At 37.9% G+C, this 25,516-nt stretch overlaps 1 protein-coding gene across 1 annotated transcript in view; it reads left to right on the forward strand.

Moving 5' to 3' along the window:
- The window catches only part of LOC100854098 (uncharacterized), a 38,477-nt gene that overhangs the window by 10,257 nt on the left and 2,704 nt on the right, over positions 1-25,516 (forward strand). Inside the window, 6 exon segments of the mRNA XM_059741150.1 lie at positions 18,216-18,302; positions 18,740-18,841; positions 18,929-18,994; positions 20,767-20,877; positions 20,951-21,012; positions 21,772-21,816. Coding sequence (XP_059597133.1) covers positions 18,216-18,302; positions 18,740-18,841; positions 18,929-18,994; positions 20,767-20,877; positions 20,951-21,012; positions 21,772-21,816 — 473 coding nt within the window.

Here is a 25,516-nt window from a genome sequence, read left to right on the forward strand (position 1 = left end):
GTTAGAACCTAGGGAGTTTAATAAAACACACCTATCACATTAATGATCTTGGGAAGTTATACTATTAAGGAAAGTTCTTTCAATTATTCTTGTCTATTTTATCCACACAATAGTCAATATAGCATTGAACCATAGGACACACTTCTTTCTACTATAGCCAAACCTTGAAATGGGATCTTTAACATCCTTTGAATCTCACTAGGAGCCACACAATATATGGTGATTTATTAAAGAAGTCTTTGCCAAAGAGTAAGGTGCTAGGGCATTGAATAAACACAAGGCTAATCATCTGTCTACCAGGTTTTCACATGACACAAACCTATGGATGAAGTTTCAAGTGGCTAGTATTGAACCTCTCAATAGGATAGTCAATAGTTGCATGAACCTCTTAATAGATAGTCAATAGTTGTATATAACAATTTAAATTATGAAGTTAGAATTAAAATTTCCATGAGTTTTGGGACAGATTTTTAGGAGTTTTTCCATTTTTTCCCTCATCGTATAGCTGCCTATAGATATACAATTTTTCCTCAAATCAATATATACAATTATTCTCACATATGCCTACAATATTCAATTTATAACAAGGAATTCTATGTGTTGGTACAAGCACTTCTTTATTGGCAATTTTATCTTATTTATAAAGATTTTGTTTTATATTCAGATCATGAAGCACCAAACTCTTAAAAGAATTTAAATCATTGACATGAAAAATGAATTTCTTGTTTACATGAATATTCTTTTGTTCTTAAGCACAAGGTTGAATTGACAATCAGATGCACGAAAGCGGGTGGTTTATTTCCTTACTTCAATGGTTTTCCAAGTGATTGGATTTGATCAAATCATAAAAGATCACCTTTTTTGCAAGTTTATTTATTTATTTTTATTTGTTTGGTTCTTATTTTATTTTTAATTGGGAACAAAACCATAATTCACAAAAAATATGATATTACAAAAGAAGGATCAGAAATCCTTCCCTAAATTACAAAAACAAATAAGAAACAGAGGAAAAGAATTACACTCCAATAGACATCAAAACAACTCAACATTGCTATTTTAACGCTTTTAATTTATATATCAAAATTCAATCAAATGGAATAATGTGGAAGTGAATGCCCTTAAAAACTGTAATAGTGGAGACCTAAAAAGATGAATAGAAATAGACTAAAACCCATATCATCTCTAAAGTTCTCCACCTATCCTCAAGAATTCTTGTATTTCTTTCTCGCCATACTATCAAAATCAATGTAAGACAAGCGATTTGTCATAAAACTTTGCTTCTAGTAGTATTTCCTAAACCACTAAAGAGAATGGTCAACATGTCACTAATACTTCTAAGAGGAACCCAATTCAATTTGGCTGGTTTGAATAGATTGTGCCATAACTCTAAAATAAAAAAAGGATCTTTGTCTCATTACCTATCAAAAAAGGGTGATTGTAGAATTCCTAGCAAACTTGGGCAATGGACTTCCAAGGGCGATGATGTGACCACATAACTACAATTTTTGCATCCTAACCATTTGGATTTGTTCCTTAGATTCTCAAGATAACTATGTGCCTAAGAGCTTTACTCTCCCTAGGATACCTTCAAAGGCACTTTCCTAAGAGGGTCTTATTCCTTAAAGATATTCTTTTGAACCCCAACCCTCCTACTTCCTTAGTCTTGAACACTTGGATTCATCTAATAAGATGATCTCTCTTTCTGTCCCTATACCCTGACTAAAGGAAATCCATTTGCATTTCTGTAATGCCATTGAAGATGACATCTTGTATAACAAAAGGAAATTGTTAGTGTTAGATAGTGTACAGTTATTTTAGTTATTTACTTTTCCTTTTATTTCCTTATTGTATTGTGGGTCCCACTAACATGTATATATATACCCAAGTCCAATGTGTATTATTAATAGTTTTTCAATAACAAAAATTAAAGATTCTCCATTTTCTCTATTTTCACATGGTATTAGAGCCTAGGGAGAAAAAAAAAAACCCTAATTATTTCCGGTTTATCCATGAATCAATTCTAGGAAACCTTTTAGTGACTGTGTTTCATTCCGATCATCTTTCCCATCTCCTAAAGCTTTCCGATCAACCTTCTCATCGTCAGAAAACCCTCACCGTCGCGACTTTTTCCAGCGACGTCATTTTTCGACACCGACCATACCATCAGGTGCGTAAGGAGGAGATCTTCAAGTTTTGTCAAAGCACTGGAGGGAGATTCTCATCCACGCGCCAGCCACGCGTGTTTCTTCTTCGGCGGCCTTAACCTCACGCGTCGGTGAGTGAGGGTGTGTGGAGCACTTTTCGGCCACACGCTTCCACCTCCAGCCTCGCCTGATGCCGTCTAGCCACCCTCCATCTGTGCTTGTCCCTTCTGAGCCCTGCAAGTGCATTTTTTGGGGGTTTTTTTGTTTCAGCCGGCCCTCTAAACAGTCTTTTCGGCGACCTCCGGTGACCTCCTCTCCACCCCAAGCCCTACACGTGTCTTAGGAAGTGTTCTTCTACCCTTTCAGTAGTGCCACATTTGTTTTTCTTTACTATTTGGTCTCTCACAACCGCTGATCCTCAGTTTTTTTTTCTTCTTTCAGCCGCGATCTGAAGTCGTATTAGGGCTCTGTTCGATCCAAACATATATCTTGATCTCCTATGATTACTTTGAAGAAATTGGTTGGCAGTGAAAATTATTTGTCCTGGTCTATCTCTGTGGAGCTTTGGTTTATGGGTCAAGATTATGAGGATCACCTTGTTACGCAGGAGGTGAATATCCCTGAGGTTGATAAAGTACAATGGAGGAAGATAGATGCACATTTATGTAGTGTGTTATGGCAATCAATTGATCCTAAGATTCTACTTCATCTTCGGGCCTACAAAACATGCTTTAAATTTTGGAATCAGGCAAAAGGGCTATACACGAATGATATCCAACGTCTTTATAAGGTGGCTTCTTCTATTGTCAATGTCAGACAACAAGACATGGATTTATTTACTTATATTGGCCAGATTGCCTCTCTTAAGGAGGAATTCTTGACCGTGATGCCTCTTTCTACTGATGTTGGGGATCAACGAACACAGATTGACAAGTTCTTCATGGTTCTTACGCTTATTGGCCTCCATCCAGATCTTGAGACCGCTCGCGATCAGATTCTTGGCAGTTCCTCCGTTCCATCCTTGGATGATGTGTTTGCTTGCCTCCTCCGTATCTCCTCCACTCAGACTTTGCCATCTGATAACACTTCAGATTCTTCTGTGTTAGTTTCTCAAACTAACTCTCGAGGAGGACGCAGTGGTAACCGAGGTAGAGGCCAACGTCCTCATTGCACCTATTGCAATAAGCTTGGCCACACTCATGATCGGTGTTATCAGTTACATGGGCGGCCTCCCCGCACTGCCCAGGTGGCCCAGTCATCTGATCCTCAGCCGCCTCAACCTCCCAGCTCCTCCACATCTCAGGGTATTTCCCTCACTGACAGTGAGTATGATGATTATCTCCGCTATCAGGCCACCAAGTCAGCTTCTATTGCTTCTGATGCCCAGACTGGTAATGCTTCTGCTTGTCTTATCCACACATCTTCTCTTGGACATTGGATTCTAGATTCTTACGCTTCCGATCACATATCTGGTAATAAGGATCTTTTCTCTTCTATTACTACTACCTCTGCCTTACCTACTGTTATTTTAGCTAATGGTTCCTAAACTATGGCTAAAGGTTTTGGTTTAACTCAACCTCTCCCTTCCCTACCTCTCCATTCTGTCCTTTACGCCCTGAGTGTTCTTTTAATCTTATTTCCATCAGCAAAATAACTCGCACTCTTAATTGTTCTATCACTTTTTCTGATAAATTTGTGACCTTGCAGGACCGGAGTACGGGGAAGACGATTGGCATAGGACGTGAGTCTCAAGGCCTTTATCACCTCACCTCGCCTTCAACTCCTGCAGTTTGCATTTCCACTGATGTTCCCCTCCTCATCCACAGTCGCCTAGGCCACCCTAGTCTATCCAAGTTCCAGAAAATGGTCCCTTGTTTTTCATCTTTGTCGTTGCTTGCATGTGAGTCTTGTCAGCTTGGGAAACATACTCGTCTCTCGTTCCCAAAGCGTTTGAATAATCGGGCAAAGTCTCCTTTTGAACTTGTCCACACTGATGTTTGGGGTCCTTGTCAGACCGCGTCTACTTTAGGATTTCAGTATTTTGTCACTTTCATTGATGACTATTCTCGATGTACTTGGTTATTTTTAATAAAAAATCAAGTTGAGTTATTCTTTATTTTCCAGAAATTTTATACTGAAATCCAAACCCAGTTCAATATTTCGATTCGTGTGTTACGTAGTGACAATGCCAAGGAATATTTTTCTGTACCATTTACTTCATTTATGTCCCAACATGGGATCCTTCATTAGTCTTCTTGTGCTTATACTCCTCGACAAAATGGGGTAGTTGAACGTAAGAATCGACATCTTGTTGAGACAGCTCGTATTCTCCTTCTCCATAGTAATGTTCCTTTTCGTTTTTGGGGGGACGCTGTTCTTACAGCATGTTATTTGATTAATCGTATGCCCTCATCTGTATTACACGATCGGATTCCTCATTCTCTTCTTTTCCTTGACTAACCACTTTATTTCCTTCCTCCTCGTGTTTTTGGTTGTACTTGCTTTGTTCATATTCTCACTCCTAGACATGACAAACTTTCTGCCAAAATCACAAAATGCATCTTCTTGGGATATTCTAGACTTCAAAAGGGTTATCGTTGTTATTCCTCTGAGACTCATCACTACTTTCTCTCCGCTGATGTCACTTTCTTTGAGGACTCACCATTCTTCTCCACCTCTCAGTCTCTTCTTGTTTCTGAAGTCTTACCCCTTCCCATTATCTCCCCACCTGATGCAGTGCCTTTCGCCCACTTCAGGTTTATCATCGCCGTCATCGTGTCGTTGTTCCTCCTTCTTTGATCGAGGTACCTGTTGACTCACTTCCTATCCCTTTTATCTTCTCCTGCCCCGACTTTGCCTCCTTCTGCTGACTTACCCATTGCTCTTCGGAAAGGTAATCGATCGACTCGTAATCCTCATCCCATTTACAATTTTTTGAGTTACCATCGATTATCTTCACCTTATTCTGCATTTGTTTCTACTATATCTTTTGTCTTTCTTCCCAAGAGCACCCCTAAGGCTTTCCATCCAGGCTGGTGCTAGGCAATGGTAGATGAAATGACTGCTTTACACTCCAATGACACTTGGGATCTTGTTGTTTTACCCTCTAGTAAATCTACAGTTGGTTGTCGTTGGGTCTACACAGTTAAGGTTGACCCTGATGGTCAGGTTGATCGCCTTAAGGCCTGCTTAGTTGCTAAAGGCTATACTCAGGTTTATGGTTCTGATTATGGTGACACTTTCTCTCCTGTGGCCAAGATAGTTTCTGTTCGTCTATTGCTCTCCATGGCTGCTATGCGTTCTTGGCCTTTTTATCAGTTAGATATTAAAAATGCTTTCCTTCATGGGGATCTTGCTGAGGAAGTTTATATGGAGCAACCACCTGGTTTTGTTGCTTAGGGGGAGTCTGGTTTAGTGTGCAGGTTACACCATTCTTTATATGGCTTGAAACAATCTCCTCGAGCATGGTTTAACTGTTTTAGTTCTGTTGTTTAGGAGTTTGGCATGTTCCGCAGTACAGCAGACCATTCCGTTTTCAATCATCATAACTCTTCAGGGTAGTGTATTTATCTGGTAGTTTATGTGGACGACATCGTCATTACAGGCAATGATTAGAATGGTATTTAGAAACTAAAGCAACACCTTTTCACCCACTTTCAGACTAAAGACTTGGGGAAACTCAAGTATTTCTTAGGGATTGAGATAGCTCAATCCAGTTCCGGTGTGGTTCTTTCCCAAAGGAAGTATGCTTTAGACATCTTGGAAGAAACCGGTATGTGAGACTGTAAATCGGTTGACACTCTTATGGATTCAAATGTCAAACTTATACCAGGACAGGGGGAGCCTTTAGGAGATCCTGGGAGATATCGGCGACTTGTAGGTAAACTGAACTACCTCACCATTACTTGTCTAGACATTTCTTTTCCTATGAGTGTTGTTAGTCAATTCCTACAGTTACCATGTGATAGCCATTGGGATGCTGTAATCCACATTCTTCGATATATCAAAAGCACACCAAGCCAAGGTGTGTTGTACGAGAACAGAGGTTATATCCAGGTTGTTGGTTACACAGATGCAGATTGGGCTGGCTCACCCACAGATAGATGTTCCACTTTCGGGTATTGTGTTTTTATTGGAGGTAACCTAATATCCTGCAAGAGTAAGAAACAAGATGTAGTGGCTAGATCTAGTACTGAAGCCGAGTATCGAGCTATGACTCTGGCAACATGTGAACTCATATGGCTGAAACATCTTCTTCGGGAGTTGAGATTTGGAAAGGATGAACAAATGAAGCTCATCTGTGACAACCAAGCCGCTTTGCATATTGCATCCAATTCAGTCTTCCATGAAAGGACCAAACACATTGAAGTTGACTGTCACTTCATTAGAGAGAAGATCGCATTAGGATGTGTGGCGACTAATTTTGTCAATTCAAATGATCAACTAGCAGATATTTTTACTAAATCTCTCAGAGGTCCTAGAGTTAAATACATTTGTAATAAGCTTGGTGCATATAACATATATGCTGCTCCAGCTTGAGGGGGAGTGTTAGATAGTGTACAGTTATTTCAGTTATTTACTTTTCCTTTTCTTTCCTTATTGTATTGTGCATCCCACTAACATGTATATATATACCCAAGTCCAATGTGTATTATTAACAATTTTTCAATAACAAAAATTAGGGATCCTCCATTTTCTCTCTTTTCACAGTTAGGTATGTGAGGCAAACAAATATAAAATTAGAGTTATTCTTCTACCTAAGGACGAAAATGTTTTTTCAACCCATCCAATTTCCTTGAAATTTTATCTATAATCGGGTCCTAAAAGACACTAGCCTTAGGAGACCCCTTATTGGAAGACCCTGAACACAGTTTGAATACTAATGCTGCATTATTTTATTCAATTGAAGGTAATACATTTAAATAGACTAGGGACAGCCAAGGACTACAACAAATCCCTAAAAACACTCCTAGGATCACTGCAAATTGATATAGACCACAATTTGATTTTATTTGAAATTAAAAAAAAATTTAAAACCAAATTCTAACAACTGGAAATAACAACCAAATCTAGAATAAATAACTTTTGACTAATTCAAATTTCCTAATCATATTAAATTTGATTTAATTTGATTTGCCAATAGACCAAAATAGGTTCAAGGCCATTCAAAACTTTATATTTTAACAACAAAGCCAATTTAGAAATCTAATTCTAACTTGTATTGATTCTTGACAACATGCTTTCATCTAAATTTTTAATAGGAAACGACAAAGAGATATATTGATAGAAATAAGAAGTACAAGAGAAGGATGAAGAATCCTCCCACCAAAGAAAAACTAAACAACAAGAATACAAAAACAAGAAGCTACAATGTAAAAACAAACAAACTCTCTAGGTTAGACCATCCCGTTGGAGCTACACACTGCTATCCAATCTAGTTGTAACACATTAAGGGGAATGCCCTTAAAAACCATGGAACAAAAAGCCCATAGAGAAGCAAGGAAGTGAATGAAATCCCAAAGATTCTCTGAATTCCTTACTTTATCCTCAAATATCCTCGCATTTCTTTCCTGCCACATAACCTAAATTAAAGCAATGCACGCAGTTTGCCATAAAACTATCCCTCTCTTGGATAATCCAAAACCTTTATAATTGATCGACATCATGTCGGAGATGTTCCTTGGGGGAATCCAATCCATCTTGGCTAACTGAAATAATTTGTGCCACAACTCCATCATCAAAGAACAATGTAGGAAAAGATGATCTGCTGAGTCTCCATGCTTCATACATAACTTACAAATGTCAGGACTAAGAGCTTTGTAGGGTCTTCTCAATTGTAGCAAGTCATTAGTATTTACCTTCTTGTGTGCCACCAACCAGACAAAGGATTTGACTTTAAAAGGGACTTGAGAATTCCATACAAACTTTGTAGGGAAAACTGGAGAAGAATCGGAAAATTGGGACAAGGCTGGAAAAAAAGACTTGACTGTAAAAAGCCCTGAAGAAGATAAAGATCAGGATCTCGCATCTGAAACCGATGGGGATAAATGCAAACAATTCAGTGTCCGCATGAGGCTTTCTAAATCTTCTATCTTAGAATTGGAAAGGTTATGACGGAAATTAAAGTTCCAAGAGAAGGGACGAGCATAACCGAGAATTGAAGATATAAGAATATTTTTATCTGTGACTATTCTAAATAGTCTTTGATATTGGGAACCCAAAGGTTGGTCCCCCCACCATAAGTCTTCCCAATACCAAATTCTTTCCCCATCTCCTACCACAAATCGAGTATACTTGGAAAAATCTTGAAAGACTTGTGCAATAGCCTTCCAAGGACAACGATGTGACCATTTGACTATAGTGTTGGCATCCCAACCATTGGGATGTGTCCCATAAATGCTTAAAATGACCTGATGCCATAGAGTTGAACTCTTCCTAGGATACCTTCACAACCATTTCCTTAAGAGAGCGAGATTCCTTAGAGAAATCTTCCTAAATCCCAATCCTCCTTTTACCTTCGAATTACACACTATATCCCAACTAACAAGATGATCTCTTTTACCATCCCCAACCCCTGACGATAGAAAATCCCTTTGCAATTTCTCAATTTTTACAGCCACTGAAGCGAGAATTTTAAAATAAGAGAGAAAGTCGATAGGAATGTGGGTAAGGCAAGAATGAATAAGAGTTATCCTACCTCCAAAATATAAATAAGCCTTTTGCCACCCATCTAATCTCTGCAAGATTCTCTCAATCACTGGATCCCAAAAGCCACAAGCCTTTGGATTCCCTCCCAAAGGAAGACCTAGGTAGAGTATAGGCCAATCAGAAGCCTTACAATCAAGCAACTTTGCCAACTTAGAAAGATGATTTTGATCAAGATTGATCTAAAAAAGATTACACTTGTCAAGGTTAACCTTAAGCCCGAAATATGCCCAAACACTAACAATAAAATCTTGAGAGTTTGCAGATCTTCCTCACAAGTGTTAGGAAAGAAAATGGATCATCTGCAAATTGCAGATGGGACACCCTTGTTCTATTCCTACTAACCCTGAAACCCTCCAACAAACTTCTTTCCTCTGCTCTCAACAGCATCCTACTCAGTACATCTGCGACTGTAGTAAACAAAAAAGGGGAAAGAGGGTCACCTTGTCTTAATCCTCTAGAGGCCTTAACCCACCCTTTAGTGTTTCCATTCACTAAAACTACATAAGAGACCATAGACAAACAACCTCTCATCTAGGTCCTCCATCTAAGACTAAACCCCTTCTTCTCCAACACATGATCCAAAAAATCCCAACTCACATGGTCGTAAGCCTTTTCAAAGACAATTTTGAAGACAACTCCTTCTTCCCATTATCGTCTTTTCTCATCTAGTATCTCATTGGTTATAAGAACTGCGTCCAAAATTTATTTCCCTTGAACAAAAGCACCTTGAGTAGAATGGATAGTTTCATGTAGTACCTCTCTTAATCGCTCTGATAGAACTTTGGCTATTATCATATAGAGACAAGTGATCAAGCTAATGGGTCTAAAGTTTGAGATTTTCTTTATTAGGCCTTTTTTGGGAGGCATTAGTGCTTTGATTAATAATCCCGCTTCTGTGAAACTCTGCAAGCACCCTCACTAAATCTCCATTGATCACATCCCAACAATTTTGAAACACTGCAATGGTAAATCCATCAGGCCCCAATGCGTTATCCCTATCTAATTGAAAAATGGCCTTAGAAATCTCTTCTTCAGTAAAAGGGAAATCCAACCTAGAGCACTATCTTCTGAGATAGGGGACCAATCTAAGCCTTCTACTCTCCAAGACTCTCTAGGAGGACTCGAGTAGAACTTTTTAAACTAAAGTAAAATCTCCTCTGTGATGCTCTCGGAATTATTCAACACTAAACCTTTTTCGTTCTCCAAAAACTTGATGAATTTCCTTTTTTGTCTGCCATTAGCCACTTTATGAAAAAACTTTGAATTGCAATCCCTTTCTTTAACCCATTTCACCTTCGCTTTTTGTCTCCAATGAATTTCTTCCCTCAAAATTAATTCCTCTAGCTCCCCTTTTCTTAAAGCTCTTTGAGCTGAAAGTTCAGAAGTGAGAACCCCTTCTTGCTCAACGACATCAAAGTTAGCTATTTCATTTAGGATGCTTTTTTTCCTTTTGTTTAGCTCTCCAAAAGAATCCTTATTCCAATCTTTCAATTTGACCTTAAACAATTGTAACTTCCTCATGAACTTGTGACATTCCCAACCATTTCCTTGAAAACCTCTCCACCAACTACTGAAGCACTCTTTGAAGCTAGGATGTTGCAGCCACATATTCTCAAACCTAAAAGGTGTTGGGGCCCACTTGAAAGGATTGGTATCCAAAACTATCGGCCAATGATCCAATGTCCATCTAGGAAGAACTTCTTGAAGGCTTTGAGGGAAGAAATGCTCCCACTCATTTGAGTAAAGAAACTGATCCAATCTCTTACACATAGGTGACTCTTGCATGTTTGACCAAGTGAATGGTGCATTTCGTAAAGGGGGGTCAAGTAATTCATAGTCTCTTATAAAATCATCAAAATCCCTCATGCTTGAAGTTAAACTAGAGTCTCCCAATTTTTCTGAACTTCTCCTTATAACATTAAAATCACCACTCACACACCATAAAGGAAAAGAAAGGCAAAAAATGTCTAAAAGCTCCACCCAAAAATCCTTCGTATGGAGGGGACTGTTTGGGCCATAAACTGTGGACAACCACAAGGGTCTGCATCCATCCAACACAAACTTGACTAAGATGGAAAAGGAGCCTATTACCACCTCCTTTCTGTACATTTTTTTAGAGTCCCAAATAATCAAAATCCCACTTAAAGCCCTGCATGCCAGAAGAGTAGCCCACTCCTTATTTCTAACCGTCCAGATACTACCAACAAACCTTCTATCACACACCACCCTTTTTGTTTCCTGAATCATCACAACATCCGGATTCTCTAGCTGCAGAAAATCTTTAACCACCCTTTTTTTTTTCCTAGATCCCCAACCCCTGGTATTTGAACTAATGATTTTCATGGATAAACCTTACCGACCCTAAACCTTTAAACTAGTTCCAACAGGTCTCAAATACCTGTGGAGAATCTGTTCTTCCGCCTAGAATACACCTTAATATTCAGAGAACTTAAGACCTCACGAACTTTAGCCATTTTCTTGGGAGAAATACCTTCTATTTGGAACTCGCCCAACGAGAAGAACTTAGCTTCACCTTGGCTAACTGTGACCAGGTTGGAGACCTCATTAGGCATGTTGGGCATAGACTTAAGGGGGTTAAAACCCTCGGGCATTTGGTTCAGATGAGCAAATTGGGACTCCACAACATCAAGGTTAGGATTGCCAATAGACACTTGACATAAAGTACCAACGTCGTCTTTTTTGTAAAAAAGTAACTCGATTTTTCATAGGATACTAAGATTGAATGACTGAATTGGGAAGAACGGGAATAGAAGGACTCAGAGGTGGAAGTGCTAAGCCACAGGAAGTGGGAAAAGTTGACAAAGATGACTGAGAAGGTGAAAACGAAGATACCTCCAAGTTTTCCGCTACCAACATTCCATAAGTCCCCACAAAGTTGAGCCCTTTTTCTCTGATTACTGGATTAGAAGAAAATCGTGACTGATGAGCCACAATGATCAAAACCCACGAGGCCCTTATAGCCTTCTTTTTCTTCATCGTTAGAGGGTTTGCTCAAAACTGCGTCTCCTCTTGACGACGAAGCCCCTTCCCCCGAACACCTCTTTCGGAACCCTGACGATCGACAACAAGTGAGACGACTCGCACTGAATCCTCGTACCATCTGTGTTCCCCCTTGAAAGCATCTTCCTTTGGAAGAGCTTCACAATTTGACGATGGCTTCTCATGTGTTAGAGGCTTGCTTCGGCTTCGAAACCCCTGTCGGTGACCAAAACTTGGAGGAAAAAGAGTAGTCCACAGCTTCTTTGAACCAAAATTCACCTCTTTCATCGCGAAGCCCCTTGGTTGAACATTAGATACCTCTGAGACTAAGTTCCCCTTTCCCATTGCAGGAGTCTTCTCTTCGTAATGAGCCTTTTTAAAAAATGGGCTTCTTACCTCCCATTTCTTGGCCCAACTTCGAAAACGGGCCTTTTAAATTAAAGCCCCTCTCCCAACCCAAGTTTGCTTCTACCAATGGATTGAGGTTAAGAGGAGATTGGGCTTTTCTCTCTTGCTTTGAATTAGAGGCCGATGCCTTTCCTCATCATTTGAGTAGGCCTTGTCCCCTTCGGCCCAAGCTTCACCCACTTGCTCTAACCTAGCTGGCCCTAGTCTCTATTTGCTTGAATTCAAAATGGACGAGGAGGAGGTTAGGAACTAGCTATTCACCACTTCCGGTCTTCTCTTGCCATGTGTCGCCACGGGAATTGTTTCAGCCTTTTGACTTTCTCCTCCCTTATTCATTTTGCCAACTGCCCCAACAGAAGAACTTCCATCAGTCGTTGATCTATCTCTTTCAACCCGTCTTCCACCACATGTCCACGAGTGAGGCACAAAATCCTCCCGGGTTGACTCACCCATTTCTCTACCTTGCCTAACTTCTTCAACTCCGACCACTGCAACAGAAATTGTGAACACCCATCCCCCATCTAACACCTCGATCAAAGCTGGGAGAACTGACCGTTCATTAAAATTCTCACCCTCGCCTTGCAAAGATCAAACAATTTCAACTGGCCTTTTAAATTGAAGCCCCTCTCCCAGCCTAAGTTTGCTTCTACCAATGGACTAGGATTAAGAGGAGATTGGGCCCTTCTCTCTTGCTTTGAATTAGAGGCCCGATGCCCTTCCTCATCATTTGAGTAGGCCTTGTCCCCTTCGGCCCAAGCTTCGCCCACTTGCTCTAACCCAGCTGACCCTAGTCTCTGTTTGTTTGAATTCAAAATGGATGACGAGGAGGTTAGGAACCAGCTGTTCACCACTTCCGGTCCTCTCTTGCCATGTGTCCCCACGGGAATTATTTCAGCCTTTTGACTTTCTCCTCCCTTCTTCATTTTGCCAACTGCCCTAATAGAAGAACTTCCATTAGTCGTTGATCTATCTCTCTCAACTCGTCTTCCACCACATTTCCACGAGTGAGGCACAAAATCCTCTCGGGTTGACTCACCCATTTCTCTACCTCGCCTAACTTCTTCAACTCCGACCACTGCAACAGAAATTGTGAACACCCATCCCCCATCTAACACCTCAATCAAAGCTGAGAGAACTGACCGTTCTTTCATTAAAATTCTCACCCTCGCCTTGCAAAAATCAAACAATTTCAACGTTTGCCAATCGATCTCTATCACTGTCCCCCACTGCTCCACAATTTTCTTCAGATGTTCCTCAGACCATAAATGAAAGGGCAATCCTCGTAATTTTATCCATCCTCCTCTGAACTTTCCCACGACTTCCGAATTTTCCCTTGGCGACCACCTTCTCAACTGGATTGTATACCCTTCTTTAATCTCGAGAAACCTTAAATCTTGGAGAGAGAGAGCTTCTTCTATAGTTTCTACAAAAAATAAACCTTTTCTGCCTAAGAAGGGAACGATAGTCACCACACCTTTTTGCCCTAATCTTCTCGGCAGAGCACGACCAACTTCAACCCAGTTATCACAATCTGCAGTACATTCGCACACCACAGCTCTCGCCCACCTCCCAACAGGAACAAGGCCTCCTCTCCTCAATCTTTCTTCTCTGATTACATTTGCGAAGGACCGATACAAAGGACCAACATGTTTGTGGATAAATCTTTCCTCACTGCATTGCCTTTCCTTTTCATATAAATTCTAGGAGGGGACCACCAACATTGAAGACAACGCACTTTTTACTTTCTCCCAGCCCCTGCCCTTCTCGCCCTCAGGTATTACTAGGAAAGTTGACTTTCTATTGGAGGCAAACTTTGAAAGCCTTATAAACCTTCCATGGTTGTTGAAGCATACCTCCATTAAATGAACACTGGATTTTCCTCAGTGTTTTATGTTGAAACCCATGTAACTCTTCAGTTCGATGGCCTTCGTTAAATATTCGATCAGCCACCTAACCTCTTCCTTTTCAAAACCTAAGGTGGAAATAGAGCCTTTACTGTGCTCTGTAAGCGAGCACCATTTTCCATCGGACTCGCCTTTAAACCTAACCAAGAAGGTCTTCCTCTCCACAGAGACCTTCAACATCCTTACCATCCTTTCTAAGTATAGGTATAGAGTCAGGCTCATTTAACCATGGAGGACCAACAAGAAGAGCTAGCCATGGACATTAAAGGCTTCAAAAAGGGGGAGATCATGCATTTAGAAACCCCATTAGCAATGTTGGAAAAACCAGATGCACCCTGCCCTTTTGTCGAGGCTAGTAAGTCTATTTCTTATGCATTTTCCTTTCGTCTAAATTGATCTTAAGTCTTGAAATATACCCAAAAATCAACAGGATAAGCTTAAGATTTTGTAACTCTTCTGCATTGGTGTTAGAAAAAAAGATAGTGTTGTTTGCAAATTAAAAATGTGACTCCTTAGTTCTACTCTTGCCTACTAGGAACCCTTTTAGAATACCTCTTTCCTCTACCCTTATTAGCATTTTGCTTTAAACATTTGTTTCAATGGCGAAAAGAAGATGACATAGTGAGTCTCCTTGCCTTAATCCTTTGGCTACATCCCTTGGCATTTCCATTTCCTAAGATTGCAAAACTTGTTGAGGAAAAACATTCCCTCATCCATGATCTCTATCTAGTAGTAAACACCTTTTATCTGGTGCAAGGTCCAAAAAAACCCCAATCAACATGGTCATTGACCTTTTCAAAATCCATTTTAAAGACCATTCCTTTCTCTATAGATCTCCTTGGGAAATGTAGATGGTTTCATGAAGGACTCTTTGGATGCAACATGGAAGAACCTTATCTATGATTTTATACAAGCTTAGGACTAAGCTAATAGGTTTAAAGTTTGATATTTTGGTGGCTTAACTTCCTTTTGGCATAAGAGTAATGATGGTAGCATTTGTACTTTGGTTGATTACCTTGTTATTATGAAACTTTATAAACACTTTTAATCCATCCTCCTTCATCACATCTTAACATCATTGAAATATTTCTATGGAGAAACCACTTGGCTTAGGAGCCTTTTCTTTGTCTAACTAAAACACAACTTTACAAACTTCCTCTTAAGGGAAAAAGTTGACTCTTCGGTCAACATTTTGATCATGTGGGGATGCTTGTCGAATGTTTTGAGGATGAAGTTTTGACTTCCTTGTAATGGTTGGAGACTAGAAAGAAGGGAAGAGATTCTAATCAAGGAAAAAAGAAGAGCTCAACTTTTGGAAACGATTCTTAACCTTAGATCTACTTAAGAGAAGAGGATGAGTGTTAGCTAACCATTGTTGTTTATATATGAATTCATAAGAAAAAACCGCAAAGCTTGTTGAGTTCAAACATCCCCTCATTCATGATTTCATCTTTTAGTGAAACCCTTTCTATCAAGTGCATGGTACAAAAAAACCTCGATCCACATGGTCATAAACCTTTTCAAAAATCAATTTTGAAAACCACTTCTTCCTTCCTTGATCTTCTCCTCATCCACCATTTCGTTAACTATTAATATCGTGTCTAGGATTTGTCTCCCCTCTACAAAGGCATCCTAAGAAAAGTGGATAGTTTTATGAAGGACTCATTAGATGCGGCCTAAAAGAACTTTGGATATGATCTTAATACAAGCTTGTGAGTAGGTTGATAGGCGTAAAGTCTAATATTTTTATGGTTTCTTTTTCGGTACTAGAGCTATAAAGGTTGCATTGATGCTTTGGGTAATTACCTTGTTGTTATGAAACTCCATAAACACCTTTAATAGATCCTCTTTACCACATCCCAACACTCCTTAAACACTGCTCTGGAGAAACTGTTTGGCCTCAAGGCCTTTTTCTTGTCTAATTGAAAGACAACTTTACAAACTTCTGCAAAACAATTTGCGTTTTTTTTTTAAATAGGAGACCAATCCAATTCTTCTAGCTTCTATGAATCTTCAAGGGGCCTAACATAAAATTTCTCGAAAAATCCCACTAAAGCAGCTCCATCTTTATTCTCCAGAGATATAATGATTTTTCTGTTTCTCCTTCCATTAGCCACCTAATGGCAAATTTTGAATTGTAATCCCCTTCTTTTACTCATCTTACCCTACCTTTTGCCTCAAATATACCTCTTCCTTCAACAACAAATTGTCCAACTCTCTTTTCCTTGAAGTCCTGTGAGCTACAAGCCCTGGAGACAAATTAGTTCATAGACATCAATGTTCACTATACCTTTGAGAATATTTTTTTTGCTCTTCTTTATGTCTATAAATACACCTTTATTCCACACTTTCAACTTTGATTTGACAAATTATAATCATTTCATGAAACTATGACCTTCTCACCCTTCTCCTTGAAACTCTTTCCACCATGAGCTAAAACTATCTTTAAAGTTTGGGTGAAGCAACTACATATTTTCAAATCTAAATGGAGCTAGGCCTTAATTGAATGAGTTGGTGTCTAACACAACTGGGCAATGGTTAGAGGTGAACTTGGGTAAGGTTTCTTGGAGGCTATGTGGAAAGTTTTGCTCCCAGTTATTTGAAAATAAGAATCTATTCAGTCTCTTGCAAATAGGGGGTTCTTATAAATTGAACCAAGTAAATAGAACATTTCTAAGTGGAGGATCAACTAACTCACTTTCTTTAATGAAATCATCAAAATCTCTCATGCAAGGGGTTAATCTTGAACTGCCCATTTTTTTTTTTTTTTTTTTCTGAAATTCTCCTCATGACTTTGAAGTCACACCCTACACACCAATTTGGATAGGTCATAACAAAAAGACCTAATAGCTTCGTTTAAAAGTCCCTTCTAAGAGTTGGACTACTGGGACCATACACCAAGGTAAACCAAAAATCTCCTCCTCCATTGGAAGCTAGCCTAATTGAAATTGACAAAGGTCCTACAAATGAGTCTAAATAGATGTGTTTGCTTGAATTCTATATTATTAAGATCCCTTCTAAAAACCCACAAGTTGGTAAATTCCCCCACTCCTTGTTTCTTGATGTCCACACATTGCCTACAAATCTCCTTTCTCATTCATTTCTCTTTGTTTCTGGAAACATTACAAAGTTTGGAGATTCATGAAGGAGAAATCCTTCACTACTCTCCTTTTCTTTCTAAACTCCAGTCCTATTATATTTTAGCTTATGATTCTCATAGGACCACTATAAATCCTCAAACATAGCATCAACCCCTGCAAATCATCTCTTTTAGTGATTGAGGGCTTGTACTTCCCCCTGAGATACACTTTGTCCTTTAGTTTCAAACTGTTGCATCCCACTTCTCACAATGCTTGACTAGCTTGACATTCATGGCAGCCAAAATAGATAAGACTCTTTCCATGTTGCTAGGGGTGAGGCCTATATGAAAACATGTTCACTATTTGGACTTGACTGTCCTTATTTATAAAGGAGAGAGAGCGAAGATGTTTGGAATGGAATTAGATATAGTTGGACAGTCTTTGAGTATTTTTGGAGTATTCCAAATGGTCTACACCCGTTGAAGTATAAAGCATTAGGCAAGGCATGCTTTATAGCATGAATGTTCTAAATGTGAAAAGGCATTCATGAAATGAGTTTTTATGAATGGCAGCACCTACAAATGACAGAGCTACAAACATATACATTCATAGGGAAGTTGGTGAGAAACCAGTCAAGTACAAGGTGAGAAAATCGATTAATATGGTTTAGCATCAGCTTCAATAAAGTCAAATAACAATTAAGAATGAGTGAAAATGAGGGATATGTTTCAGGATGGAGGTGTTGCAAAGATGAGGAGAAGACAAAATGGATGTAGAGTGAGGTGGTTAGAAAACACATGTGTGGACCTAGATAATCTAATGTCAAGATAGAATTCATATAGTCTATATATTACTGGGGCAATGGCTTCATTGAGAGATACTTTAATTACTTGGTAATTTATCCCTTTATTTCTTATTATTATTGTAATTTAATGAAGGCCCTTTGTAAGTGAAGCTCATGTCTACTGCAGATCCTCTTGCTTTGTGGTCCCCCAGGACTTGGGAAGACAACACTTGCACATGTCGCTGCTAAGCATTGTGGATACCGTGTGGTGGAGGTTTTGTTTTTTACTTCTCTCACCTGGATAAATGCTTTCTGCTGTATCCTTTTTTTTTTCTTCTAAATTAAGTAAAATATCGGCATGCATGTTACATGTGCATATTATTCATTACGTTCATTAGGAATTGTTTTATGTCTTTTATGAATGACAACTCTAGGTTTTATATGACATTTATCAATAAATTGACATCTCGGTTTAGGAACCGATTTTTATTATCTTTTTATGTTTTCACATGTGACAGATTGGAGTTAAAAAAACTTATTCTTTATTTTGGTGTTGAAGGATCAAGTGTAAAAGCCTTATGTTCTTATTCTCATAATACTCATCGTTGTTATTATTTTCTTAGGCTTCTATGTCTTGGACTTTCATTTGTGTTTCACTATAGCTGAAGGGCATTTTACGGACTCTCTATGCTTTTGATTTTTCCTTGATAGATAAATGCTAGTGATGATCGGTCATCTTCAACAATTGAAGCTAAAATCCTTGATGTGGTCCAGATGAACTCTGTCATGGCAGATTCGAAGCCCAATTGTTTGGTGCATCTCATTTTTCAACCTTTGAAGTTTGACGTTCATTTGTGTAGTGCAAAGAAAACAAAAACATTAATTGCACTCTGAATGTAGGTGATTGATGAAATAGATGGAGCTCTTGGTGATGGCAAGGGTGCTGTGGAGGTTATTCTAAAAATGGTAATTGATATGGTTTTTCATCTTTAGACTGTTATTATTTTCTTGAATGTTTCCAAGACATGCGTTCAATGGTTGGTTTTTTTTTTTTTTGGATAAGCTTACCGATCTACCAATTTTCTTCTCCAACAATCAGGTTTTGTATATTGCTGGTATAAGCTATTGCCTAGTCTGTGCATTATAACTATGAATTTGGAGAGCTAAAAGAACTACTCGTACATCATATTATTGTCATGATTGGATTGTAGGTAGACACTAACATGTACATGGATTAGATGTGGGCATTTTATAGACATGAAACATAATGAAAATTATGTTTGAACTCAATTTTTTTCTCTATTCTTTGCAAATTTATACCTTTTTATATAGAGAAAGAAGATTTGGGAAATATTACGAGTTTTTAACTATTGTTTCATTATATTTCATTTCCTTTTTGTTTTCTTTGGTAAAGCAAACAAGAGAACATGAATTTCGAAGATCCAAATAGAAGGCTAGTTTCCTAGCTAAGGTGAAAGTGGGCTCGACAAGTTTTCCTTTGATTCCTTATTCCTTTTTTTTTTTGATAGGAAAACTGGTTTCTATTCCTATAATTAACTCTTAATTAGAATAGTAATCAATTACTTATTATTAATTCTACTAAATAATAGTTGCACTCCTAGACAAGGAAATTACAATGAAACCCTAAGCTTTCTAATTATTTCAACTATGCCCATCCATGAACCAATATCCATGAGTGACTTTGGAAGAAGATGAAATTTTTTATCAAACTGATGTACATTTACATCTAATAATCCTTGAAGCTTAATTAAACATCTTTTAATCACCAATTACATTTTAATAAACAATTTACTAAAAATCATTGGCTGGTCACTAGCGATTTATTCAGTATTAGCTCTAGGAATAATTTACTCCCTCTTAAGAGAGAGGGTGGGTTCCAAACAAAAAATAAGTTTTGTCATAGTCTTAACATGAGCTACCTAGGTTGTTGAGGTGTTTATCTTGGACAATTTGCTTATTAGTAAAACAAAACAACTAATAAAAAGAATTGAGTTCATTACTTTCATGAAGATTAAGATCTTATTGAATTTTGCAATTAGGAGAATTGTTGGAGTGCATGATATACATTGTGTGCCCACATCCTACAAGCCTGTGCTTTAAGGAAAATTGGTTGTCTAACATGGCATCAAAGTCTCATTTGGTAGGAGGTCATTTGTTTGAACTTCACCGCATGTTTATTTCCCCATTTTATTAAACCCAAAGGAGGCTATTTGTAGTTTGTTTGCCTACAGACTTGTTTATCTCTCTACAGGATGTTACAATTACTTCTAGTTAGTGTTAAGCTTTAGGAAGTTCATTTTTTAGAAGTATGTGGAACTAGAACTTTGACTTTGTATTAGTTGTTTGGTATTGATTTGTTGAAGTTGAAGTTATGCTTCTTTTTATGCTTTTATATATATATATATAGCTTCTTTTTATGCTTATATATATTTTGGTAATCAAGGAACCTTCCATGGCTAAGCCCTTAGGACTCTCCATAGGGACTCAAACCTCGGGGTGCTCCCGGTGTTGACAGTCCCGCAATAATCAACACTAGGTAAATTCAAGGTATTATTAGTGACATGATTTGAACCTAGGACCATGTGCCACTTACTAGGGCCACACTTCCTTGTGTTTGCCCTCTTTTTATGCTTTTAAATATTGATGTTTTATTGTCTATTGTTTTGTAGAAGAAGGTTATTTTTCAGATTAGAGTGATATGTTTGTTGTTCATGTAGGTTTCTATTGAAAGGAAAGCTGATAATAGGAAGGGAAATGTTGCTAAAGTAGATGAGTCAGGATAGATATCCTAAAAAAAGGGGCATAAAACTGCATCATTGTCAAGACCTGTAAAATCAGAATAATCATTATTGCTAATTATTTATTTTTATCAACGGTTTGCTGAATGGGTATCATATACAGGTGATTTGCATATGTAATGATCTATATGCACCTGCCCTGAGGCCTTTGCGTCAGGTAGCAAAGTGAGTCTTTCTTACTGCAAAAAATGTATTATGGGAAACTTATGTTGGCTTCTCTTTGCCAAAATTGTAAGAGGCTATCATAGGGAAGTCTGGACCTCTTATTTATTGAAGATGGACGTGTGAAGGAAAAATTTAAAATAGCAGATAAAGGCACTACACTAGATACATTTAAGAATTGCGATTGTAGTTTATCATTGTATGCTGCAAAATTTAGGTTGGGTTTGGTTCCTAAGATGTGTTATGATTTAGTTGTGGATTCTGTTGTTCCTTGTAAAATCTAGTTTGTGTTTTGGCTAGCATAAAATGTAAGCTTAATATATTTTGTTTAAAGAAATATTTTATTTAGTTCTCATTGTTTTGTGCTGGGATCCCCATATCTTTTTGTTCTGTTTGCCATAAATATAAGATTACTGTTGATATCTTGAGGAATTTCTATGCTTGAGCATTTAAAAGTGCGGTTAAAATGATGTCTGCAATTGGGTTTAAATGTCATGTCATGCTTTGTGCAATTGTGCCGTACAGTGTTAGATCAGTTGACTTCATATTAATGCTTCACCTGACAAGTTAATAGCAATTGTGGAAGGGATATCAACATAGCTATGAATGGAGTAGTGCATCTTAAAAATGCATTGTTTCCTTATGGTAGTGATGTTGGTATGATAAGTATAATAGAAATTGGTTCAAGTAGTGCGTGATATTTATTTATAGTTATAGCGTGTCAATAATTGTTACCTTAACAAGTGATTGCTATCATTACAGGGTTCACATTTTTGTTCAACCGACAGTGAGTCGTGTGGTAAGCAGGTAATGACTTGCTAAAAACCATTACTGTGCCACTGTCAAGTACTTTCAAGTTTATCATGGTGCCTTCCTGTTGAATGATAGTTATTTATTTAGTTGGGTTTAGCTTGTGACTCGATCTTGGCCATGGTATCATCAGAACTCAATATTGATGACACTGCTTCATTGATTTGCTGAGTTATGAAATAGTGGTAAAAATGCAAAAAAAAAAAAAAAAAATGAAAAAAAAAAAAACTAAAACTGGTTAAGAATTAGTAAAAGGATCAAGCTACACACTGTAATATTGATCTTTAATAAGTTGAAGAATAGAGTTTCACTGGAATAATTTTCTTTCATTGAGATTTTTCTTTTATAGAGTTTACAGCATATACAAATCCTTCAAATTAGGAAACTAAATCACTGATTAAAAGGAAAGAATAACTACTAACAATTACTTTCCTAAAAATACAAAGATTGACAACTAATAAATAACTCCTAATAATTACTTTCCTAAAAATACAAAGATTGACAACTAATAAATAATTCACAGCTTTACAAAGTTATTTCTTTCCATATTAGTTTCAGTTTTCCAACACTCCCCCTCAAGCTGGCTTAAAGATATCTTCCAGAGCTAGCTTGCCAACTAGAAAATCGAATTGCCTCTTGTGTAGTCCTTTGGTGAAGACATCAACCACTTGTTCCTCAGTAGGGATATAGGTCATACAGACCAATCCGTTGTCTATCTTCTCTTTAATGAAATGCTTGTCCACTTCCACATGTTTAGTGCGGTCATGGAGAACCGGATTGTGAGCTACTGAAATTGTTGCCTTATTGTCACAATACAACTTCATAGGAGATGAACTTGTCATCTTTAACTCTTCCAGTAATCTTCTTATCCACATAATCTCACAAATACCATGAGCTACAACTCTAAACTCAGCCTCAGCACTACTTCTAGCAACCACGTTTTGTTTTTTACTTTGCCACGTAACCAAGTTGCCACATACAGATGAACAGTACCCAGAGGTGGACCTTCGATCCACTATGCTTCCAACCCAGTCTGCATCGGTGTAGGTTTCAATTTGTAGGTGTCCTCGTGACTTGAACAGAAGACCTCTACCTGGTGTCCCTTTTAGATACCTTAGAATCCTGTAAACAACTTCAAAATGCTCTGGTCCAGGCGTATGCATAAACTGACTAGCCATATTCACTGAGAATGCTATGTCAGGGCATGTATGAGATAGGTAAATCAATCTCCCAACAAGTCTCTGATAAAGATCCCAGTCCTTCACATTCTTGGCTTTTGTAGGTTGCAGTTTTACATTAAGCTCTATAGGTGTTTCAGCAGGCTTACATCCTAACATACCTGTCTCATCAAGAAGATCAAGAATATACTTCCATTGATTTACAAAGATACCTTCTTTGGACCTAGCAAACTCCATCCCAAGAAAGTATTTTAATGCCCCCAGGTCCTTAATCTCAAATTCCTCAGCAAGTTTCCCTTTTAGCTTCTCTAGTTCATTGCAATTATCCCCAATTAACACAATATCGTCAACATTCACAATTAAGATGCCTACTTTACCTTCATTTGAATGTTTGTAGAATATCGTGTGATTAGCTTGACTTTGAGTATATCCATAATGCTTTATTACTTTGCCAAAGCGCTCAAACCAAGCTCTAGGCGATTGCTTAAGTCTGTATAAGGACTTCTTCAATTTGCACACTTTCCCAACTCCAAAACTTTCTTCAAAACCTGGTGGAGGACTCATGAACACTTCCTCCTCTAGGTCTCCATTAAGAAAGACATTTTTAACATCCAATTGTTGTAAGGGCCAATTGGAATTTACTACAAGAGACAACAAAACTCTAATCGAGTTTATTTTAGCTACGGGGGCAAAAGTCTCTTAGTAGTCTATCCCATAGGTTTGAGTAAAACCCTTTGCCACAAGTCTGGTTTTGTATCTCTCAACACTTCCATCTACTTTACTCTTTATTGTAAACACCCATTTGCACCCTATAACTTTTTTTTTCCCTTGGTAAATCTACAACCTCCCAAGTGCCATTCTTTTTTAAGGCATTCATTTCCTCAAACACTGCCAATTTCTAACCCGGTTCATCTAGTGCTTCTTGAATATTTCTAGGTATCACAAGTTTTGAAATATTTGTAGTGAATGCTCTATAGTTGTTAGAAAGGTTACTATAGCAATGGGATGTTTAGTGCAGGCTCGGGTTCCCTTTCTAAGAGCAATAGGGAGATCAAGGTCAAGGTCTTGTGCAGGAACAATTGGGGCTGATCCTAAACCAGGTTCGGGTGCAGATATTTTTGGACTTGGACCAAAGTGTGATGGTAAACTTAGATCAATAACAGAAGAAGAAGAAGCATGTATATGAGTAGGAATAGAAGGAGGGTTACCTGAGACATTTAGAGAGCCATTGCCCAGGGCTTTCGGTTGACCATGTGCTGGGATGATCGACTGGTCTTTACTTCTTCCAGGGGCTTTTTTCCTTGAATAAACCACAGCCTCAAGATTGTTTCTATTTTTTTTTTCGTAGTATTTCTTTTTTTGACAGACCAATTTTAGATTCGGATTCAGTAGGCTTAGTTTCCTTATTTTCTTTTTCAAGAGAGATATCAAGAATTACACTAGGCAAAGGTTCAACAATTTCCCAAAAATTTGGTTCCACTAATTTCTCCCCCTGAAGTAAATTTTTGGTAAAATATGGGACATTTTCCATAAAGGAAACATCCATAGTTGTGTAAAAACGTTTTGTAAGGGGATTAAAACATTTGTAACCCTTTTTATTAGGAGTATATCCTACAAAAACACATTTTTCTGCTCTTGGGTCTAACTTAGATGTTGACCTTTTTGGAATGTGTACATATGCAGTGTAACCAAATATTTTCAAAGGGTAATTCAGAATTTATTCGAGATTCTAGAAATACCTTTTTCAAGCACTCCAAAGGAGTGGTATACTACAAAATTTTTGTAGGCATCCTGTTGATTAGATATGAAGTAGTTAGTATGGCATCCCCCCATAAGTATTTTGGAATATTCATGTAAAACATCATAGCCCGTGCTACTTCTAACAAGTGTTTATTTTTACGTTCAGCTATTCCATTTTGTCCAGGGGTATCAGAACACGAGGATTGATGTAAAATTCCTTTCTCGTTTGAAAAGGTTTCCAAAACCTTAATAAAGTACTCAGTCCCATTATTAGATCTCAAAATACTGATTTTTGTTTGAAATTGGTTTTCAATCATTCTGCAAAATTCTTTAAAAATCCTTTTGACTTCAGATTTTTCCCTCATTAAATATACCCAACAAATACGTGTATGGTCGTCTATAAAGGTCACAAACCATTTTTTTCCTGAAATTGTGGTTACTTTTGAAAGTCCCTAAACATCACTGTGAAAAAGATAAAATGGTTTTGATGCATGGTAGGGTTTTGGAATGTAAGTTTTTCGTTGGCTCTTTGCCAATAAACAACTTCACATTGAAATGATAAAGGATCAACCTTTTGAAATAACATTGGAAATAAATGTTTTAAATAAGAAAAACTAGGATGACCTAATCTGCAATGCCAAACCATTATTTGATCATGAATAGAAAGAGAACTAATACTTACTTAGTCCTTGAGCAATTTTATTACTAGGCAAATTATCCTCGAAATAATAGAGACCATTGATCATCCTAGCACTGCCAATCTTCTTCCCCGAGCTCTG

The sequence above is a fragment of the Vitis vinifera genome, chromosome 2, assembly GCF_030704535.1.
Source record: "Vitis vinifera cultivar Pinot Noir 40024 chromosome 2, ASM3070453v1".
NCBI classification, from domain to species: Eukaryota; Viridiplantae; Streptophyta; class Magnoliopsida; order Vitales; family Vitaceae; genus Vitis; species Vitis vinifera.